The sequence below is a fragment of the Acanthaster planci genome, linkage group LG02, assembly GCF_054643075.1.
Source record: "Acanthaster planci isolate LZ-2023a linkage group LG02, COTS_SCS, whole genome shotgun sequence".
Classification (NCBI taxonomy): Eukaryota; Metazoa; Echinodermata; class Asteroidea; order Valvatida; family Acanthasteridae; genus Acanthaster; species Acanthaster planci.
The window spans coordinates 12,932,329-12,954,648 of NC_141778.1; the positions used below are offsets into that span (position 1 = coordinate 12,932,329).

The 22,320-nt window shown below is 40.6% G+C and overlaps 2 protein-coding genes across 2 annotated transcripts; one reads left to right on the forward strand and one right to left on the reverse strand.

The window, feature by feature from the left end:
• Positions 1 to 656: 656 nt before the first annotated feature.
• Positions 657 to 9,321, forward strand: gatb (glutamyl-tRNA amidotransferase subunit B). The gene is made up of 12 exons (XM_022237102.2): positions 657 to 849; positions 1,537 to 1,708; positions 2,267 to 2,380; positions 3,037 to 3,235; positions 3,645 to 3,767; positions 4,087 to 4,200; positions 4,605 to 4,689; positions 5,417 to 5,651; positions 5,862 to 5,998; positions 6,417 to 6,540; positions 7,017 to 7,106; positions 7,850 to 9,321. The coding sequence occupies exons 1-12, from the start codon at positions 671 to 673 to the stop codon at positions 7,976 to 7,978; spliced, it is 1,701 nt and encodes a 566-aa protein (XP_022092794.2). The 5' UTR covers positions 657 to 670; the 3' UTR covers positions 7,979 to 9,321.
• A 143-nt stretch (positions 9,322 to 9,464) lies between these two features.
• Positions 9,465 to 20,177, reverse strand: LOC110980434 (phosphoglycerate kinase-like). Its single transcript, XM_022237104.2, has 12 exons — positions 19,978 to 20,177; positions 17,136 to 17,186; positions 16,850 to 17,002; positions 15,940 to 16,084; positions 15,257 to 15,360; positions 14,662 to 14,781; positions 14,002 to 14,116; positions 13,259 to 13,438; positions 12,660 to 12,736; positions 12,213 to 12,313; positions 11,739 to 11,837; positions 9,465 to 11,143 (listed from the first exon to the last, which is right to left on the reverse strand). The coding sequence occupies exons 1-12, from the start codon at positions 20,037 to 20,039 to the stop codon at positions 11,103 to 11,105; spliced, it is 1,248 nt and encodes a 415-aa protein (XP_022092796.2). The 5' UTR covers positions 20,040 to 20,177; the 3' UTR covers positions 9,465 to 11,102.
• Between the last annotated feature and the right edge of the window lie 2,143 nt (positions 20,178 to 22,320).

A 22,320-nucleotide genomic window follows, 5' to 3' on the forward strand; every position in this document is an offset into this window, starting at 1 on the left:
CTCTTTTGTTTGGAGCTTGCTAGACAGTAGCCAGAACAAAATCGGAGGTGAAGTACGTTTTCGTTTCATACTTCGAGTAATTTTCTTGTGGTAGGATCTCAGCAAGGCCATTTTTCTCACCATTTCACAGCTTGGTGAGAGTGACTCCCTGGGCTTTTCGGCTGCTGTTGTTCCTGCTAAGAAGTCTCGTTACGGCATCTTTTTTTTTTTTCATTGGTAACATGCGTCGGCGGCGTGCATAGAGCACGTCATTTAATATTGTTGACATTTTTGTCGACTTGTCTTGGAAAAATGGCTGATTTTCTTGAGGTTGGTGTTAAAATGATTGTAGTGCACTTCTGGAAAACCTCCTCAATCTACGAAAAAAAATGCCTATCGACAAAATGGAGGAAAATGTTGCAGACAATCAAGCAGTTCGGCCCTGGTTCTTTTAAGATTTAGGCTGACAGTATCATAAAACCAATAACAGACAGAGATAGTTTTGAAGGAGGTTTGAGGTGATGTCAAAGAGAATTGACAAGGACTGGTAAAGATTTGCGCAAGGAATGGGCGGGGCGGAGATGAACTGGGCTGAGGCTAATTCAGCCAAGTTTCATCCCTCAGGATACCTCAATTGTCCCTCAGAGTCACTAACAGACAGAGGGCGCTAGTGCATTTTCGATAATGGGATATGGATATGATGCGATGTGTCGTCTGCACAGATCTGAACATGGCGGCTTCCGTGAAAATGTTTGGTGTTCGAATACTTTCAGCGAAAGAAACCCAAATCTGGGTGAAGAGTCGAACTGTGCACCTTTTGTTCTTCAGATGTTGTAGATTTAAGACAACAAGTACAACTTTAAATCCAAGGTAATGCTTCAATTACAATGCAAGCACAATTTCTAACGCTAGGCAATCACATCATACGTGTTAGTTCATGTACGTGTAACGTTTGCTTGGTTAGTTAAGGCATGTTCATCTGTTCATGATGCATGTAAACGCACGGTAGTCGTGATAGTGACTTCTACAGCCGTGGGCCTCACAATTCTGGGAGTACGTACAGACTTACCGGTAGTCTGACATAGGTCTGAGGAATAGAAAACTCGGGCATGGCACGGGCCTGCTACATCATCTCTCTCTGAGTCTGATCTCATCAAGCAAGCAAAGATGATATTACTACACACAACTCAGAGACAGTCTCAGTCACGTGATTCATGGAAGTCCGAGAAGTTAACACGCCTCCAAATGGAATTTGTGATCCCCTAAAGATAGATGATATTCCAAGTTTCAGTGATCCCCTAAAGAAAGGTGATATTCCAAGTTTTGGTGATCCTCTGAAGTTAGGAAACTATTTACTGGTAGGCCTATTTCCGAGTTTCGATGACCATGGCAGCTGAATCTTAAGATATGAGTGAATTATGACAAATACTGTGATTCACAGCAACAAGGCCAGGGAGGGTAATTTCAAACCCAGTTCCTTTTCTGTTTACCCATACATGTACTTCGTAGGCTTTCTATTGATTCCAAGAATGCTGTTACTTGTTTTGGTACATGTAGGCCCAACAGGCTTTTGAACGATTCCAGTGAATGGGAGAGTGTTATTGGCCTTGAGATCCATGCACAAATTGCATCAAAATCCAAGCTGTTTTCTGCCTCCAAGGTACAGTTTATGGCTCCGCCCAACTCCTTGGTTTCACATTTTGATGCTGCTCTGCCAGGGACTCTTCCGGTGAGTTGTAAACTAAGTAACTACACAGTTGAGTTATAAATGCACCAGTGCAGAAAGGAGTCTAAAAATTGGGCTTGAATTAGAACATTTGAAAACGAATTCTTGAAACACATTTTCTACAGAAGCTTGTCCAAGTTTGTGTAATTGTTTTACCAATATCTAATTACCTGAAAAACTCGTTGCTGAGCACCATTCCTAACATGAAGTAAACATAGAACCATTTCCTCTTGGAACGATTTAGTGTTTTATTGCTAAAAAGCTAAAAAGGCACATTAGTTGATCTGCATCATCAGTCAAGTGCTTTGCTCTTAGTCAATTTTGCAGCATGATCTGTTGTTCTTGTCATCGGCATCCTATCATCATTTTCTTTGTAATTCGTGACTGTAGAAGATTGTTTTCAAAAGGGGAAATCAAGACCAGCATTTCTTACAGGAGACTGCTACCAGAGTGCATTTGGCAGTCATGCAGATTTACCAATTCAACCCAACCTAGCAAAATTACCAAGTTTTTAAATCAAGTATACAAAATGAATCCTGTGTGTCCATTTTATATGCAAAGGTCCTTAATAAGCGCTGTGTGGAAGCTGGAGTGATGACGGCATTAGCTTTGTCTTGTAATATCAACAGGCGCTCACTGTTCGATCGCAAGCATTACTTCTATGCAGATTTACCGGTAGGTCAGCAAATGTTTGGATCTCCAGAGCTTGTGGAAAATCATCTACTAACTCTTTTGCAAATTATATTAACACCTGTCCTAAATCATTCGAAATCATTTGACTGTGTGGAGTGACCCAATTGCATGTTCTTTATACCACAACAAAATCCCTGTGAATCAGTCCATGGAATGGCTGGGATCTGTGGTCGTGAGTCCATCTTCACAGCATTGAATTTGGAATCATTTAGCCCAAGAAAACCCTTAATGAAAAAAAAATTTACCTTTGAGAAATATTCTGCTAGGATCAAAACGTCAAGCCTTCCTTATTTTGTGATTAGTAAAAAGAAGTATTTGAACTGACCAGCACCCTTGCATTGGTGGTCAATGATTGGCAATGTGAAGCTGTACGTTCGTAGAGTGTCAGTTTTGGGTTTTCTTGAAACCACAAGTTGAAGTTCTGGTTTTGTCAGTGTCTTAGAGTTTTGTAGACAGTATTGATGCCGTGATGCAGGTTTCATTGATTCCAACAGTCCTGAATTCTCAACAGTTGTAGGATAGATTTATGTGTTTTGGTCAGAGCAAACACCTCAAGGACTTTTGCATTTCAGTGTAATCTTGTTTATTTTATTGTTTCATTCCCTGATGTTTTGAGTTTTGGTTTGAATTGCTATTAGTCAGGGTACCAGATCACCCAGCAGCGGGCTCCCATAGCAACAGATGGTCAGCTGACCTTCACATTATTTAACGAGCAGCAGAGACTTGAACCGACAAGGCACTGTGTCAGGATCAAGCAGATTCAGATAGAGCAAGACTCTGGCAAGAGTCTCCATGACGATGTCAATCATGAGACACTGGTAGACCTTAACCGAGCAGGTACTATACACCCTCACTTGTGCCTGCCTCACCCACTCTATGCCCCATTTAAATGAATCCTCCCCCTGCCCCGTGGGCATTTGAAAAATAAATTGAATCATTAAAAAGGAGAAAAAAGGGAAGAAGGAAAACGAAACAAAGGTAACAAGAGATGAAAGGGGATGAAAATCACCAATTTGATTAAAATTGAAATTTGATATTTTGTTGCGTATTATTACACCTTGTATGTGCTTTGCATGTTCTGTATGGTTTTGTTTTATGATAAATCAAATTACTTGAATCAGAGGAACTCAGGCCTAAATGATTATGCAAAATATGCACCATTGGGATTTGAAATTCACGAGTGTATTTTAAAATGTATTTTGAGTGAAACGGTTTCATTTAATGATTTTATTTGCATCACTTTTAGGTGTTGGATTGATGGAAATAGTGACTGAACCAGACCTGTCTAGCGCCCTGGAAGCAGCAGCAATGGTCAGGGAATTACAGCTCATTCTGCAGTGTATTGGAACCTGTGATGGACGCATGGATCGTACGTGGGTATTGTATTTGTAAATTGCACACAGTAGCCATTAGCAAATAGTTCCGTTAGAACTGATAAAGAGGGTGGGTTTGTTTCAAAAGGAAAGCAAATTTTGATATTACTGCAGCTTGTATTGTTGGCAAGACTTAATCCAATCCGAAGATCGTGTCTATGAAGCATACAAAGTCAAAAATATATTATCTATTTGGGAAACTGTTAATTTAGCAGTTGTTTTGCTTAGTACGATATTGCTACGGGATTCCGCAGGCTGCAGCTTCCAATTCTTCTTTATTCAGTCTCTAATGATTATCCTTTTGTTTTATTCTAGAGGGCTCCCTTCGTGTCGATGCCAACGTCTCAGTGAATCGGCCAGGCAACCCACCAGGTGTCAGGGCTGAGGTTAAGAACATCAACAGCATTCGCTTTGTCAAAAATGCAATAGGTTTGTGTTCAAGACAGAATGGGTTTTTAACAAGGGAATAAATATGTGCTTATTGTCCTGTCATTTAAGACTGGCTCAGGAGAATGGAGGCTGGCAGTATTCCGTCTATTTCAATTCATAAATACCTTTTTGTCGGAGAGTCAAAAGAAGTCAATACATGATGGATTTCCAATGATTTTGTTCTAGAATTTTACTTTCATTGTACCAAACTTAATGGTATATTCCTTTGGAAAGTTGTCCAATAGAATATCCTTTTATATGGACTTGGCATGCTCATGGCGAGGCACATGCTCACAGACTCTTGCCAATCAGAACCAGGCACACCAGAGATGAACATTGAAACCAACCATGCTTTATAAGATTGACTAGAAGGGCATGGAATTCTGTTCTTTTCATTTTGGCAGATTTTGAGATAGCCAGACAGATTGAGCTTCTTGAGAATGGGCAGGAAGTGGCAGCAGAAACGCGCTCTTTTGACCTGAGACTGGGGTAAGCACATCATCATCCATAGACACTTTGGAAAGAATGCCAACCTTGCTGGTGTCGAATTGAAAGGGTTTAATGCCAAAAAACTGTCATCTTGGCAATGTGCCAAATTCAGACAAATTCACAATACATGTATGTTCATTTATCTTACTAGTATGTACGAGAACTTTCCTACAAATTAATTACTGATAAGAAAGGTATACTGTACATACAATATGGGTAATGGCAGACATAAGTACTAGCTGCAATGTCTAGCGTTTAGCGTCTGTAAGGGGATTGAAAATCTACAAGACTAAATTCATGCATTTTGGTTGAGCCTCAACTACAGAGCAGTGTAAATCTGCCCTATTTACACAGTACAAAGCCAAATTGAGTAGCACTGTTGATGAAACTTAAAATCACAAAAATCGTTGAATTCTAGTGTGAAATGTTGTGAGAACTTTGAGGAATTCAGGACCCTACAGAAGCATCGATCATAACTAAATACAAAATGGAAGGCATTACAAGGAGCTTTTGCCTGCTTTCCACTTTGTAAAATGCATCCCTTCACCCATGACTTTGTTCCTTTGAGGGAAACCAGAAAGTCATCTGTTGTCATCTTGGAAAACTAATACTAAACTAATACCACTCATTTGTAGCACATCATCACGAGGGGCTTTAATTTTTGGACATGACCAACAAATGTATATGTATGTAGGCCCAACTTAATTGTGTCTGTACCATTTCCCAGGGAGACAGTGTCTATGCGTGACAAGGAAGGGAGGCTAGATTACCGCTTCATGCCAGAACCCAACCTACCACCACTTATCCTGTACGACAACTCCACCATCCACACTGCCTCTGATGCGAGAAGTGTCGTGAATATTGATGAGGTCAAAGGTCGCTTACCTGAATTGCCTGAAGCCAAGAGAGAGCGGCTTGTGAAGGATTATGGGATCAGACTTGAAAGTGCAGTGAAGCTTGTGGTATGAATTGCAAATTGGTCAAATGAATGATGAAATACACATCTACCTTGCACCTGTCATCATTTTGCACTGGCTAAAACAGATATTTAACTACAAAGATCAAAAGTGGATAAACTAATTTACTTAAAATTGATTTGAAAAAATTACCTCAAACATGTATTTATTTAATTTCAATGCAATGTGATTTCTTTGTTGCAAATTGTCTTTCAGAATGAGGATGGCTTGGTTGATTTCTTTGAGGCCGTGATCAGTCAGAATTCTAACAGAGATCCAAAGAAGATAGTCAACTGGCTTGAGACAGGACTCTTGAAAAACTTGAATGACCATGATCTTCCTGTATCCAAGAGGTATGTAAGTGTTGGTTGCTCAATTGCACTGTGCTATTGGAAAAGTACAGTACAAAATCTGTCAACCTAACTTTCTTTAGCCAATTTACGGCCTTATTTATGGGTGTTGAAGACTGTTTTCAAAAGGGGAATAAAGTCAGAGATTTCGTACAAGATTTACCCTTAGGTAGCACAGTACATTTGAGTCATGGAGACCCATTGATCATGCCCAACAATAGAACAAACACAATTCAAAATAATGTCCAAAGGAAACACTCTTCAATATTCCCAGAATTGACTTTGATGAATGGATTTTTTCTGGACAAAATTGCTCAGAAACGACCATAACACCTATTAAGTAAGACAATTTAGATATAGGAAAGTCCTCTTTTTAACTTCAGGATGTGTAACTTTACAAAAGCATCTGTCCTCTCTTCAGTCCAGTGGATCCTAGTAAACTTGGTGAACTTCATGATCTCATGACTGATGGGACGATCTCTGCAAACACTGGCAAGAGACTCACGGCTGAAATATTTCAGGGCGACTCCAGACCAATCACCCAGGTATGCCTGGAGTTTCTTTTGACTATGCTTCTGCTTAAATTAATTAAGGTGCTATCAGTGTGATTCCTCTTGGCTGTGCCAATATCTTTGATGAAGCTGCGAAAATAATCTGAAGTTTCTTATGAGTGTTGAGTAACCATGTCTCATAAGTGCTGAACGACCATCTCGATACTTGTGTATCTAGACTTGTGAATTATTACTATTATTTATTCCTTATTTCTGGCAATGACACCAAGCATTCGTCAAAAGTGCCCTAGGCACTGTAGCTCACAAGTCTGTAGAATGATCAATTCAAAAATGGAGCTTGCTGTAGCTTGATTGTTTTTCGAAGCCAACGGAACTTTATTATTTTCACTCATTTTTTTAGTTTTTAAATTCCATTAAGATTCACTTGGCTCCTCTTAAGAAGGTTAAGTACAGTAGGTATGACACGTTGGAAATAGAAAAGTCCACTTTTTTATCTCTGGTTTGTGTAGATCATACACGAGAAAGGCTGGGCTCAGATAACAGATAGACAGGAACTGAGTCAACTGTGTGAACAGGTCTTGGCAAATAACCAGAAACTGGTGAGTACAAAATATAGACTGATCCAAACTTACAATAAAGCCGTGACTGCGGAGGTACGAGTACAGGGGTGTGTGGCACATGTGAAATGCCTTTTCAACCAAAAGGTGTATACGCTTGCCAACTACCTCGTGTTCACAAGTGCATGTGACATGGGCATTATCAGCATTGTGCCGCTGTTGTAATGGACAGTCACCTTATGCAGGCAGCCTCCTGTGTCCCCAACTGCCAACCGTTTGAAGATTAGGCCTGTATACATTGTGTTCTAATTGGTTGATCATCTCTCTGTTGCCTAGTATGATAAATGCTTAAACAAGCTGGGTACGCAGGAGGTTGTGGCTTGTTAGATTTGTGTTTTACCAAAGCAACAAGCCTGTAATTTTTTCCCACTTCTTAGTGGAAAGCTCTGAGCATGCGATGTTGAATACATCACATGTGGGTAATTCCAGAAATAAGGGGTCCAAAAGCGTAACATTTTCATGTCCTTGTTACATCTGACCTTTGATATTTGACATGGAAATATCACCAGAATTGATTTCAAACTATTACTATTTGTTTAGCAGGTGCTTTGCATTCATTTCTCAAGCTTAGGCATTAGAAAATGTGTTCTAAACTTAAAAAATCATATGTCAGACATGATAGGGACACGCAACAAAATGGAACCCTATTTCCTGGAATTACCTATGTACGTCAATGAAGGTTCCCAATTGACATCTTTCCAAATCAAAAATGTGCTTTTGTTCAGGTGGATTCCTACATGGCAGGGAACACCAAGGTCATCAATCGTCTCATGGGGGAAGTGAAGAAGATGACACAAGGCAGAGCAGACCCCGCCACAACGAGACAAATACTCAGTGACAAACTGACAAGGTAATAACAGCTGAAGACACACTCAACTATTGCAAGTCCTGTTGGGCGCAGCGAATTTCTGGACCTGTTGTGAAGCATTGAAAATGTCTGTTGGAACGACTGTGAACTTGGCAAAACCTACTCTTGGCTGCCACTCTCAACCTGTGGCTGGTAGACTGGCTTCTGCACGTACATGTACTTTCAATATTAATGTCTATCCTACTTCATTTAAACAATCAGGCATTGGCCATTGCCTCACCCGTCAGCCTTCTTGCCGACCTGAGGATAATGGAAACCTGAATGTAATGTGGTTAACAAGTGCTAACGTACATGTTAGAACCCTCCGAAAACATTCATTCTTGGATTTGCCTGGTCACAGAAGCTGACGACGTAGAAACGTAGCAATGCATTTGGATAATGTTTTCCTGATGCTCGCATAGACAGTTGGCTAATGCAATTGCAATTATGCTCGATGAGGAGAGAGCGCCATCACAATCCCATAAGTCCACCGAGGAATTTCAAGCATGCCTCATGTACATTAATCGCATGAAATAAGCAGAATTTCTTGAGTAGGCCAATTTCTTGAGTTATGTTAATTCAGGTTCTTGATAATGCCCTCTATGAAGCTGGATCAAGAGAAGGTGAAAGTTTCTCAGCAACAGAGCCGCCTTTGGTCGGGACAGAACTTTACTGGTTCACAAACAACTAGGAAATGCATGCACGATCGCATCATTACCAACAAAATGAATACTCTCAACCAATGTGGCTCCTTTTAACCAATGAGGGGATGCTTCTGCTTGAGGCAGATTGCTAATACAGATCAACTGCTATGGTCAGGTTGTAACCCACAACCAGTCTGGGACCAATACTACATTGCAGTTGGAATGACTGAAGCTTGACCAGTAGTCAGTGGTTTCTCACCAATGTGCGTATGTGTAGTACTGTCCCATTCAAATGATCCTAATTAATGAACCATTTCTTTGCCAGTTCCTTCACCTCTGGTTGCCACTCTCCCTGCATTCAGTCTCTGCCATCTGGTGTAGTTTCATGTGATCAATTCTTCACTATGTACGATTATGAAAAGGGCTACCTGCCTCAAGCAGATGCACCCCCTCATTGGTTGAAAAGGGCCGTGTTGGTCAGAAGTGTGTATTTTGTTGGTAGTAATGAGACTGTGATGCATGCATTTTCCTGGTAGTTTGTGAACCAGCAAAGTTCAGTTCTGACCAAAGGAGCCTCCGTTGCTAAGAAAATAGCGCCCTCTCTTGGTCCAGCTCGAGGTCCATAGAGAACCATGCGCTGGTTTTTAATGTTCGATGAGAAAGTCCAGTCTTCTATCATGCAGATAACTACACATTTAGTTGACTGTAGTTGTCACTCCAACTTGCCCCACGTACATGTAGCTGTGACTTTGTGGCGCACCTGCTGCAGATTTGTGCTTGAATCCACATTAATTTCCAAGTTTAAGGCCCTATTCGAAATGACCACAGTATTTGAACACAACCAACAGATTTATATTGAAGAGAATTTTATTCATGATTCTACATCTTGTTAGTGGGGATTCCACTCCAATCAATAAACATTTAACTTTTTTCATTAACAGTCAGTCAGTTGTATTTGATTTCACTATTATTAGGTTTTAAAAGTTGGAACATGAGATTATACAAAACCCTTATTTTGTAAACATAAATAAAATAAATTTCAAAATATGACATTTTCTCGTTTTCTTTGAATTTGTGGTGAAAAGCCAAGTACTGTTTTTTGGTGGCCGTATAAGCCTGTACTTGTACCTGACATTGTCTTTTAATTAAAGCTTTGTTTAACACCTTTACTTTTGGATAGAATGTTAAAATATTTATGGGCATATTTGAAACCTCAGTCTGCCAAAACACAAAAACAGTGTTCTTGGGTCGTTGATTACGAACGCCGTGCAAAAGGAGTGCAGCTGCGCTGAAAGTCAAGATAGCAGTCGCCATTTTGACACTAAATGGAAAGATGGCATGAAATTTACCATGTCACATTAAATAAAAATCCCTAAATATCCATATTAAATGGTCAGGTAAATTCTCTCCAAGAGCCGTGAGTATTTGCCCTGGGTTTCATTTTCCTTATTGTGAGTGTTTTCTATTTTACGCAACAAAACCAACATTAAATTAAGGCATGTGCTTATATCCGCCATCTTTATTCTTGATGGTCTCCATCCACTCCCCAAGTGAGGAGTGAGAATCTTGTTTGCGAACAATGTTGGCGAGTTGATTCTCCCCATTTTCGTGTTCGTCCAACACGAGAATGGGGTTTCGAATATGCCCTATGAAAAGAAGGGTGAGCAAAGTTTTTTTTACCAATCACGCCTTATACAAAATTCTCATATTAGTTTGTTTGAAACATTGCAAATCTTCTAAAATAGGAAAGACATGCAAACATAACGATGCTTTGATCAACTTCACTTAAAATCCAATGAAACTTTCTCATTGCTTTCCATGTGTTACTTCCATGCAGCAGAAACTGCTCATTTCAAAATAACATGCGAGTAATTTTCTGTAGCTGATACCTGAATACAGGGCATGTTGGGAATTTCCACACCAACACCATTTGACTAGCTGGTAATCCACAACAAACCCTAAACTGAGGTCAAGGGTCAATGGGTACAGAGACTAGGAAGGACATACCCTATCCTGTTTCTTGTAATGTTGATTCCATGCGAATAAGCCTATGACAAGATCTATGTGTAGCTGGGTCCAAGTTACTGTGATAAAGTAAGCTCTTGGGGGTCCTTTTCAAATTGACTGACTTTTTGGCAGTCCCGTTGTGTGATATTTTCATTTAATTTCCCAACTCCAAGATGTAGACAGTCTAATTTTGACACTGGTGAAAGACATTCCCTTATTTGACTGTAAAAAAAAACAAATGGTAAATCACTTTGCGCATGAAAGAGATGTTTTCTTCAACCCTGAAGAAACACGCTGCTAGAGGATATATGATCTGAAAATTATTCAAAGATTGACAACAGCACCGTATCTAGCCAGGGAAGCTTCACCACACCTAATCACAGTCTAACTGTATACCCTTCAGGAAGGAGCTACATGCACATCCACACTGAGGTTTTGACTTCCATACTAACATCAAAGATTTGATATCCTCCCTGGCAGTCATGCATCACTTAACGCAGCCACTCCTGGAAGTATCTTACCTGCGAGGGGTTCAAATGAGGAAAACTGACATGAAGAAAATTCAACAGGCACCCGACTGTAGATATAGAGTCACTGCTTTCTTACTTCAGTAGAAAACGCATGGACTAAGGAAACTCAGCTTTTGATGATAACTACAACATTCCTCCCGGTAAAATTTGCCATTTGCTGTTGAAAACTCCACTCAAACTATTTAAACACAGCCTTCCCTCTCAATGCTACATCAGTAAACTTACAAGTGGAATAATTTATAGTTTCTACAGGCTGCCACATGACAAGGAGAAATTACCAGCTCAGCAAACAGAATCATTATCCTACTTAAAAGTAGCCGGTATCTTAGCTGGCAATATCGCCGTTTCACAATAGTGTGCCACCAAGAGTTTGCAACACGTTTGCCAATCACAATGCGCAAACTTTGTTGACCCAATGCGCGTTTGGAAAGGGTCGACAAATTTTGTACGTTGTGATTGGCCAACGCGTTGCAAACTCTTGGTGGCGCACTATTGTGAAACAGCCGTATTCTGTTGCTAGTCTGACGTCAAGCAATGAGGGGTCAATGACCTCTGTTGCTATTCATTCACTCTACCCTCTACTCACCTTCCAGTAGTTCCAGGCTCGCTCCTCCCCCAGTGCTGACGTGGCTAACCTTGTCCTCAGTGCCCCATTTAGCTGCGCAGGTTGCTGTATCACCACCACCTACAGTAGGAGATATAAAGATACAGTCCATCATTCGTCAGTTATGCGTTACGTTCCTCTGAGGCAACAACATTAACAGGGATGAGATTTCTCAGCTTTTTAGCTGATTTCAGCTTTTTTTCCTCACTGGCTGTGTACAAAAGTATAGGAGATTTTCACAGTTCAGCTTGTTTATGCCTTTTTTCAGCTGTTTTCAGCTATTTTTATCATTGGTCAATCTCACCCCTGCATTAACCAAAATCTAAAGACGGACGCCTAAGAACAGACCAGGTGAAGTGTCAGTCCCGTCTAGGACACCTTCATGCTAGTGCAGAGACCCTCTGCTTCCCGTCTTCAACAAACTGTAATAAACTGTTTCCAATTTTGGTTTCCTACCGATGATGGTTGTTGTTCCCTTTTGTGTGGCCAGCACCACGGCATCCATCACGGCTTTAGTCCCAGAAGCAAAATTCTCATATTCAAAAACGCCCACAGGTCTGTTGAGAAAACATTAATACCAAGAGCGCTCAATTATCAGGAACAACTGATGGGTTTTCTGTCAGTTGAGAGTTAGGAATTGTTGCAAAGGCTCACTCAAATGTTTATATTTGTAAAAAAAAATGGGAAGTCCACTAATCTCTGATTGGGAGAGACAGGAATAAAACTAAATTTGCACGAGTAGTTTTATTCAAGTGTGTTCTTCCAATGTGGAAAACAGAATGCTGACTTCAAAACACAGACGGGAAGGAACTAGTCCACCAAAGCAACATAAAATGTTTGATGACTACATTAATATACCACAGCAACGCACTGTTATTTACACCTCTGGACTGTTAAACTCACCCATTCCATACAATGATTTTAGCTTTCTCAATAACACTTGTGAATTTGGCTACACTGTTGGCTCCGCAGTCAAGTCCCTGAGGAAACAATTGATGATCATTCTCACAGGTCAATTTACTGATCTTACATCCCACACAAACCCTAGTCCAAGTGTTCAAGGTTTGCAGCAAACACTATACTGTATCAACAATGATGGCCAGTATTGCACAATTTACCACAGTATAAGCGCCACTTTGGTTCCAAAACATGCACTGGATCATGACAACAAGGAAAAGAACCCAAGGCAGGTTTGGAAATGCAGAGATGAACTCATTCAGCCAAGAATCCACGCAAAAGGGTGCATCTGTTAACCCTAGTCTCCTTTCCCCCAAGCTTAGAGGTTAGGCTCAACAATTGCTCTCTCCACTAAATTCTAGCCTTGAAAACAAGTGTAGATGGCACTAGTCAGCTAGCTGTAACTACACCTGTAAATATGTTCCAACAAATTAAACATCCACTATCAATGTACACCAAAATAACCCCTAAACAAGTCAGAGATAGTCAACATTTAACAAATGTACATGTAACACTGCCAATAATGCCCAATGAAGACTGCTTACCAACCAGCCGGCAGGGATTCCCGATTCCACGGTGGCTGATCCAACCTGAGCATGCTCGGCAAACTTGTCGCCCGTGATGAAGTCTGTTGGCAGGTGGATTGCCACGCCTTTCCTCTCTGCCTTCTGCATCAGCTCCCCAACAATCTTAGATCCATCCTCATCAAACAAGGAGCTCCCGATCTGTCATCGACAGGACGTGGGTTGGAAGCGTCAGACAGAACATTGTGAAGAGAACACCTCTTTGAGTATCAGAAGCCAAGGTTTTAGCTGCAGGGGTGTCTCAGGGATACCCCACTGACTTGCTAATAGTATGCAAAAGCATTACGGTTTAGCAACAATCTCATTCAAAAGGTACAGTTAAACATCCACTTTTTTAATGCCAAGAAAACCGGAGCACAGAGTACCACACATAAAACCATGTCCGTTTGGGGGAGTTTTTGCAAATTATTGATTTTTTATTGTTGGTTTATTGCATTTTTTCATATCACGCAATCAACATTCAAATGACTGTCTAATTGGGCTAGAGGAAAACAATGATTTGACATTTGAAAAGCAAGAGCTTGAGCAAGACCAGGCATTCTGTAGTATGATTTGAATGAGATGAACAAATTCAACAATTATCGAGACATGTAGTTAGTTATTTTCCTACACCAGAGAATTTGATGGAACGAGGGCAGAATTTTGGTGGATTTGGAAGTCTGCAGTCAATGGAGAATAAGGTGTGACCTTAGGAGCTCACGTACCTCCATGCCATTGAGTACTTTGAGGAAAGTGAAGGCCATCCCACCAACAATAATCATCTCATTGACTTTGTCCAACAAGTTGGTAATCAACTGGATTTTATCCTTCACCTTGGCTCTACAAGAAGAGAGTTCCATACAATGTGGTCACACAGCATGAATGGCCTAGTAAAGCATTACTCTAGAGATCACAGGGTCATTCTTTTCTGACCTCCCGGTATGTTCCTTCCACCTCGTACAGTACTCTATAGTTTGATTTAGTTTCTACATATACATATCAGTTGTAAAAACATTCCTGCATGCTACATAATTGTACAAATGTAATCAGCATGCCCTTTTAGCTGCAAGCTTCCTGAAACTAGATAGACTTTTTCTCGTTGACGTAATAAAAATGTTTATGATAAGATGCTCACATTACATGTATATTGAGATGATCTGCAGGCATGCAACTTTGACCAAAACGGGGAAAAATCAATCTTTTCAAGACTTTATACAGCTTTTTTTTCAATTTCCAATGGCATGAGTACGCAGTGAAAGCCAGAAATCAGCTGATCCGAGGTAAAGCTGCATGACTGGATTGACCCCCCCAAAAAGACTTCTTCCATGTGGAAAAATGGGCGAAAATGCAAACAATCCCAATCCAGCCGGTGGTGATATCCTTACCCTCCTAAGATGGCCAGGAAGGGTCTCTCTGGCATGTCCAAAGCTTTGGCAAAGTAAGTCAGTTCTTTCTTCATGAGAAAGCCAGCTGCTCTTTGAGGAAGAGCAACACCAACCATAGAACTGTCAGAAGATTATTAAAAAAAATTAAGAGACACATGTATTATTGCCATCAGAAGTGGCAAGAGAAAGGTCTAAAATCGCAAGGAAACATCCCAAAGTTAGAAAACGCTGTTATGGAACACTACTCCGGGTGGGATTTTGCTGTATTCCGATTAGGAACAAGCTGTCCCCATGTTTAAGACCCTGTTACTCCCATTTGGCAAAAAGCCTTATTCTAAAGACAGAACAGAAGATGTTTCCAATCGAAACAAGCAATGTTCTGTTTGGAACGTTCTTTGGTATTTTGATAAAGAACTGGGTCACTCCCAGATATACAGTAAGCGACGCCATGGCTTCAACACATTGCCTAGTGCCATATTGTAAAAAAAAATTGGATATTGCCAACCAAAACTTGCACTGAATGTGTTGTTAATAAAAGACAGCATCTTTGCATCAATGGTCAAGGAAGTGGGACAGTGTAATATTTTTCCCTCACCTGTGTGCCCGGTGGGCAGTCCCAAATGCATCATTGATGTAAACATCACCGAGTTTGGACAGAGATGCACGGAATGCGGCGACATCCTCCTCTTTGGCCTTCACCTGAAAGGAGCAAAGGCAAACAGTATCAGGTCTACAGACATGTGGCTAATCACTTTATAATGCCCTGTCACATACTTTGCTTGATTATGTCATTGCCAGCAGCAACATGGCTTCATTCAGATGCATCAGAATGTAGTTTGCTTCCTAATACCTATTTAATGTTACGGTACATGTACCACACTTTGTTGCACAACTTCAAATACTAGGTATTGCATTCGTCTTTTCACATTTCCCTTTTCCTCATTCTGTGTATTTTCTGTGTCATGTTTTTGTTACTTCTATTCCCAAAAGACGTGGCTCAATGTGTCCAAAGTGGATGTCACTAATCAGCAGTGTTATCCTTTGAGAAACCTCACGGCTGATATGTGCATAGAGACATAAACATGATCTCAGAGGCAACAATGTTTCAGAATTCTTTGTTTATATCTTTGTAAATATCTTTGTTTTGAGCACACTGTAAAACTCTCATCACTGTTGAAAGCACAGCCTTGTCAAAATAACAAAACTCATCCACAAATGTTTTCCTTTCAAAGCTTATATCATTCAAAAGGAGAGGTTAATATGGAGGCAGACGCCAACCTTTTTCCCCTCTGCATCTTTCCCACTTCCCTCTTCTTCGGGATGGAACCTCAAGTTTTCCAGCAGGATAACGGATCCCACAGCAGGATCAGCACAGGCAGCTTCCACTTCAGGACCAACACAGTCAGACAGGAACTGAACATCCCTACAAAGACATTAAGACAGCAGGACAAGACATCTGTAGGCTGTTGTAATTCAAGCTCTGCATGCTGCTTGATTCAGGCAAAAACCAACAAATTTAGTCAAAGAAAACCAGGTTTCTTCTAGAAGACAAAAACCCAGCAGTTAGGTTATTGTTTATCACGATAAGTTATTTCATTATCTTATAACTTCTATAAGTTCTTTTGATCACTTTTTGTATGATTCATGTTCAGTCTCTGTGGAATGATTTTCCTCCAGTATCATGTGGAAGTCTAGCTGGTGTTCACCAGTTCACAGTGCAACTTTCAACTTTTTTCCCCACACTTTCTTACCATCAGATTTGGTAATCTTTTGTGTACAATACATTTGTTTCTAACTGCCATCCTGTGACTGAAATCAAAAGTGCTCTTGATGTCACCCATCCAGAGCTGTTTAAAGAGAGAGTCGAGACATGAATGTCTCAATCGTTGGAACCAAAATGGTGGATTATGCTTCAATTCACATGGACAACTAGCACACAATAGCTCCACGCTGTACTGCATACATAATGAACAGCCATTTTGGTTCCAAAGTCTGAGGGCCTGTCTGTTTCACACGGATCTGGATCGTGATCAGTGATCCTCACGCTGGTTCCCACCATCCATTCGGTGAGTTCTGGTGTTTGTAAACCAACGATGGATAACTGATCTTGATCCAGATCCGTGTGAAACAAACACGGCCAAACAATGGCGCCACTCTCTCTATATGCAGCTCTGCACCCATCACTCACTTTCCCAGAAGTCTCTTCAGTTCTTCAGCCACCGGTTTGAGGGTGAATGCTTCCTGTCTCTTACCATCTGGCCGACCAAGATGACTCATCAGAACCAGCGATTTAGCATTTTTATCCAAGACATACTTGATGCTTGGCAAGGCTGCAACGATCCTGTGTGAAATCAGACAAAACGATAACTTTGTTATGGTCACTTTCTGACATGAAGTGTCAGCCAACACTGTTATTGGGTAATTTCTTCCTTGACAAAATGAAATGTTGTTGAGATATCTGATATTTTTCTTACCTCTGATTGTTGGTGATTTTACCATCTTTGAGAGGAACGTTGAAGTCCACTCTGAAACAAACAGGTTGGAATGTCACATCAACATAAACAAATTGACACCAATGAGAGGGAAAACAGGCAAACAAAATAGCTCAGCATGAAGAGATCAACCAGTAAAAGTGAATAGGTCAAGCTTACAAGCTGTTCATAAACAATGGGGATGAAAAACATCTTTTACTCCAGACCACATGCACGCTAAGGGACAACGCTCAATATCAAGATGTTACATCTCAACTACATTGTAGAGCATCACTCCCAATTACAGTTGGGACGGACCCAACAATAGTGCTATATAGTTGGGGCAGCCCAACTATAGTTGGGACAGAGGTCCAATGTGTGCCATGTGTAGCATTTTTGTTTACATCATCAACTCGTGCTTGCAGAAATGAGTTGTTACTTCCTTTTTACTTCACAGATTGAGAAACTTGAGAAAATTTCCATCCAGTTCGTAAATGACTTCGTCACAAAGGTGGATGCGCCACGATTTGCAGGCTCTCATTAGACGATCACTGAAGTTGGGCGTTAACTTCCGGTTCCATGGTACCATGTAAACGGTGATCAATGAATGTAACTCTATGTGCGGTGCATGTGCAGTGGGCATGGTTTAACCTGAAGTGACGTCACACGTCACATGAACTGGATAGGAATTGGCCAACCATAGTTTGGGCAGCCCAACTGCGCTATAGTTGGGGCATAACAAAGACAATGGAACTGGGAACTTTTTTCCACATTCTCTTGCAAGCATTCCTGTCAGTGATGTGACCCAGAAAATGCCATGGAAAATAAAGATTATGATTTCACTTTGTTGTTTAGATAATAATGTACATTGTGTCTGAAGGATTGGGCTTCGGTTACAAAGGACATATCGGTGTGGGCTGTTTCCCTATCAAAACACAAGATATTCACAGACATCAAAGACAACGCTCTTTGGTCAAAATTTCTAGTCATGTGGTTAATTCCAAAAATTAGGGGTCTAAAAGTGTTCACGGCATTTTTGTGTCCCTGTTACATCTGACCTTTGTTATTTGACATAGATTTAGAACTGATTTCAAACTATTACTATTTGTTTGGCAGGTAACTTGCATTAATTCATCACTCAGTTTCGAAATTAGAAAATGTGTTCTGACACAGGCACAAAAAATGGACAGGTCCCTATATTCAGGAATTACTCACATGCCTTACATAATTTATCAACAAGATCTTATTCATAGGCTCTTTTTTTAAACTGGTTTTAATGTGATTGTGTCAAACATAAGTTGCATGACCTATTACATGTACACCTTTCAATAAAAAAACTGACAAACTTTGGCATATGTTTGTGTGTGTGGTCTGCATTGAAAGAGAAATGACAGAAGTTTGCGCCATCATTTTTTGTACTCAGTTTTAGCTTGCAAAATCTTGATTTCCACAATAATAGGCCCATTATAAAAAAATACACAGGCCTACTCAATCTATCCATGCTATGGCATGGGGTTGAAGAGTAGTGGGTCATTTAGCATGTAATGATGTTGGGTCGAAGGGGTTGAGGGGGCAGCCAACATTCCTCCATGCTTACACAGACTAGAGCAAGGAAACAGAAGGATTTACAACTAGTTTACTCCTCAATGCTTACTTTTAACAATGCATTTGAGTCATAAAGGACTTGAAATTTGTGAACAAAATGTCAGATGCCTTCTCGATCAGTGGAAGAAAAAAAAAGGTAGCTAGGCTAACTACTTCCAGAACTAGCATGATTAGGTTCTGGAAGTAGTTAGCCTTCTAGATAGCTATGTACAAACTCGCATAAACAAAGCATTTTGGCTGTTTTGATTGTCCCAACTTACTCTGCCATCACAGCTATTGGTACAGCAAAATTTCATGCATGCCTTCTTGGTGAAGTTACATGTAGATGTCTGATGGGAGGCTCATTCACTTTATACCCTCATTATAATGGGGAAATTCTTGAGCATTTTGCCCATCCACACTACAAAAAACCAGCAGAATGCACTCTCAATCACTATCAACAGCATGTCAGCTTGACCAATCGCAGCACAGCCCCTATCTTTTCCTTCTTGTTTTCCTGACACCCACAGATGAAAGCCACACTGTGATTGGCCCAATTGGTCCATGTATAAACCTTGCAAGTTAGGCCTAGGCCTTAAGTTACAGTTCTCCTTCCAGAATTCTGGAAGTAGGCCTGTAGGCTTACAAGGCCTCTCTAGAATGTTTCGCTGATTCTCACGGTTGGGACAATAATGTCAATGAGTCTTGATTCTTCTCTCTGATTGGCCAATTGGTGGCTATTCCATATTTCGCACTTGAAACTCAAAGGGCAAAAACAGTGTTGCAGTCTATGGGGAAAATCTGAATCACTGACTATGCATTGACTTCACCTTTCTATCAAATGTGCCTGAAACTTAATTTCACTATTATGCACTATGAAAAATATATCCCACATTGTACCGAAAAGGTTTCCGTTATTTTTATCACGTTGCAGCAAAACAGAAGGAAAACATGTAGGACCAGGCCAAATCCCTGTACAAAGTGAATGGAGAGTTGCCCCTTTGCCCAGACTTGAGTGTAATTAATGGAACAACCTCGGACCACCAGTGAGCATGAACGGTTAGTCCATAAAGCAAGGATGGTCAGTCGTATCACCATTATCATGGAGGTTTTCGTACCTAGGCTACCTCCATGGCCGCAACCCCTAGAACTGTGGGGTCCGAACTCCGACGTGGGAGCGGAGCGGATGTCGGACCACAATCGCCGCACGGTCGCCAGCCATACATAATCAATTTGCACACGACCAAATAAAGCAGCTCACCTCATGATAGCTCGTTTTCCACTGAAATCGATTCCATCAATGCTAAGTTTGTTCAAAGCCATTCTCCAATGAGGAAATTGGTCAAAATTAATATTCCAAATTACCGGCGACTGGGCAGGCAGTCAGCGAAAGGCCAAGGAACGCGGAACCCCAAACGGTAAACCGGCAGCTGCAGGCAGGCTACGTGACCGAAGTCAGAGACCAGTAAAAGGTAAGTTTACCGAAATGGAATAGAAGACTGGGTAGCAGACATAAATATCCATATTCTCCTTTGGACCCATGGATTCTGTGAAAATGTTGGTTTAAAGGCGCCCCCTTTGATGGCATAGTGATACCAAAGTCAGCAGCAAAGTTGATTTCAAGTTGATGGATTATGATCGTCTGAACACCAAATTCCACAGAATGGACTCTCCTGATGTTTTGTATGAGGGAATAACAGAAAACAGTATTACGCTTCAGTGAGTCTGTATCTTTGTGTTTCACTTGCGTAATTAAAAAATGATATGACTTGAGAGGCTAGCTAAGTATAATTTTAATACCCTAGTAAATTTTATATCACTTGCATGGCTGCATGCATGTGGGGTAGTAGTTAAACGACCTTTACGACCTCAAGGTACAAGGGATTCTCAAATTACATTACTTATCAATATATACAGCGTGAAGTCGATAGAGTGTCACTGTGTCACGATCCTCCATGTCCAAAACTGATTGAGGGAACTGAAGCATCATACTGAAAAAAAAAGGAATTACAGAACTTGTTTTCATTTAATTATGAAAAATTATTGTTCAAGTAGTATTCTAGTGCAAATTGAGCGCCTGGTACCCATTTTGTCCGAGCCGAGGGGGCAGGTATTGAGCTATCGTCCGCTCGCACCCCCTGTCCTAACTGTAACAGGTCACCGAGCCAATCGGACAAGTGCATATTTGCCTTAGGCATCCTAGCCGAACCAATCCACTGATTAAGAAGTTCATTGCTTTCCTAAACTTTTATAGGGTTAAGTCCATCACCGAATTTTTCTTTAATAGTTACTCATGTTCAAATGATTTCTTACTTGTTTCACTTACCGACCCAGCCTCCTCCAATACCAAATAATATGAGAACCACAGAATTTAATCATGGAAACCCTATAGTTTTAAAGTCCGATCGTTGCGGATCAGTGGAAACTCAATGGCAATGCATATACATGTACTGATGTGAAGATAACTTAATTCTTGCAGATTATCATCCCTTCGATTGCTATCATTGTTACTTCAGTTTCCTTATCTTCTATTTCATTTTATTTCATATTTTGTTTTGGTCTCATAGCTCACTCCCTCTTGATCCGAGCCCGGGGGGATCAGGCATTGAACAACACTTAAGCCTACCTTTTGATATGTCGATCATACAAGCAAATTTATAAGCGAAGTGAATTATTGTTGCAGACTATAATCAACGCTTAACGTTATGCATTGAAAGAAACCTTACTGGCACACATTTGAAACTTCGCTATTGTGATGTCCGAGAGCATGTAGAGGTTCTTTCCTTGCATATTTCTCTTTAAATGCTCTTCTAGTTGTCAATTATTTCTTTCCTTCAATCTAATGGCACTGCATGGCGTACCCTGTCAGCCACAGAACTAATTTTATGATACTGGTAAGACGCAGCGCTAGCTGTCTGTATCAAGTGAGATTGATAGTTGAGCGAGACTCAGTCAATAAGCTCATTATAGTACTGTATAGCACTGCAATAACAGTCCATCAAATTATTCCATCTTTTGCAGTAATGTTTTCACTACTCATTAAAAAAGGACATACACTATTTTTTTCTCTTGTAGTTATATGACACTATAAAACTCGCAGCTGAGTGGCATTTATGCACTGTTAAGCAGTCACTGAAAGGTACCCTTTTCATTGGTACGACACATTATGATTTTTGTGTGTTTCCGAACGAGGCAGAAAACCAATGAGAGCTTAGAGCCATGGGGGGGGGGTAGACCCTTCGCACTTGACGTCACCTTGAACTTTTGCCACTGTGAATCCAATATTTTCCATCTTTTTTCCATTTTGTTTTATATTTGCATTTTTTAGGAAGGGGTGCTAAACAGTTTTTCCCGGAGGGCAATGAAACCCCCTAGCGCCCCACCCCGCGTAGAACCGCGCCTGCAATCAATATGATTAAATATACATTCTGCATGACTTACAGTCTCGTTTTAACCCAGGTGTAATGAGAGGTTTTGATCATGCATCGTTCTTCTGGTACACATATATTGAGGAGTTGGAACCTAAAATTGTTTGCACTGGTTTGTCCTGTACTACAGTCACGGTCGGCACTGTGACTTCCGATGTACGTAAACTATATCTGTT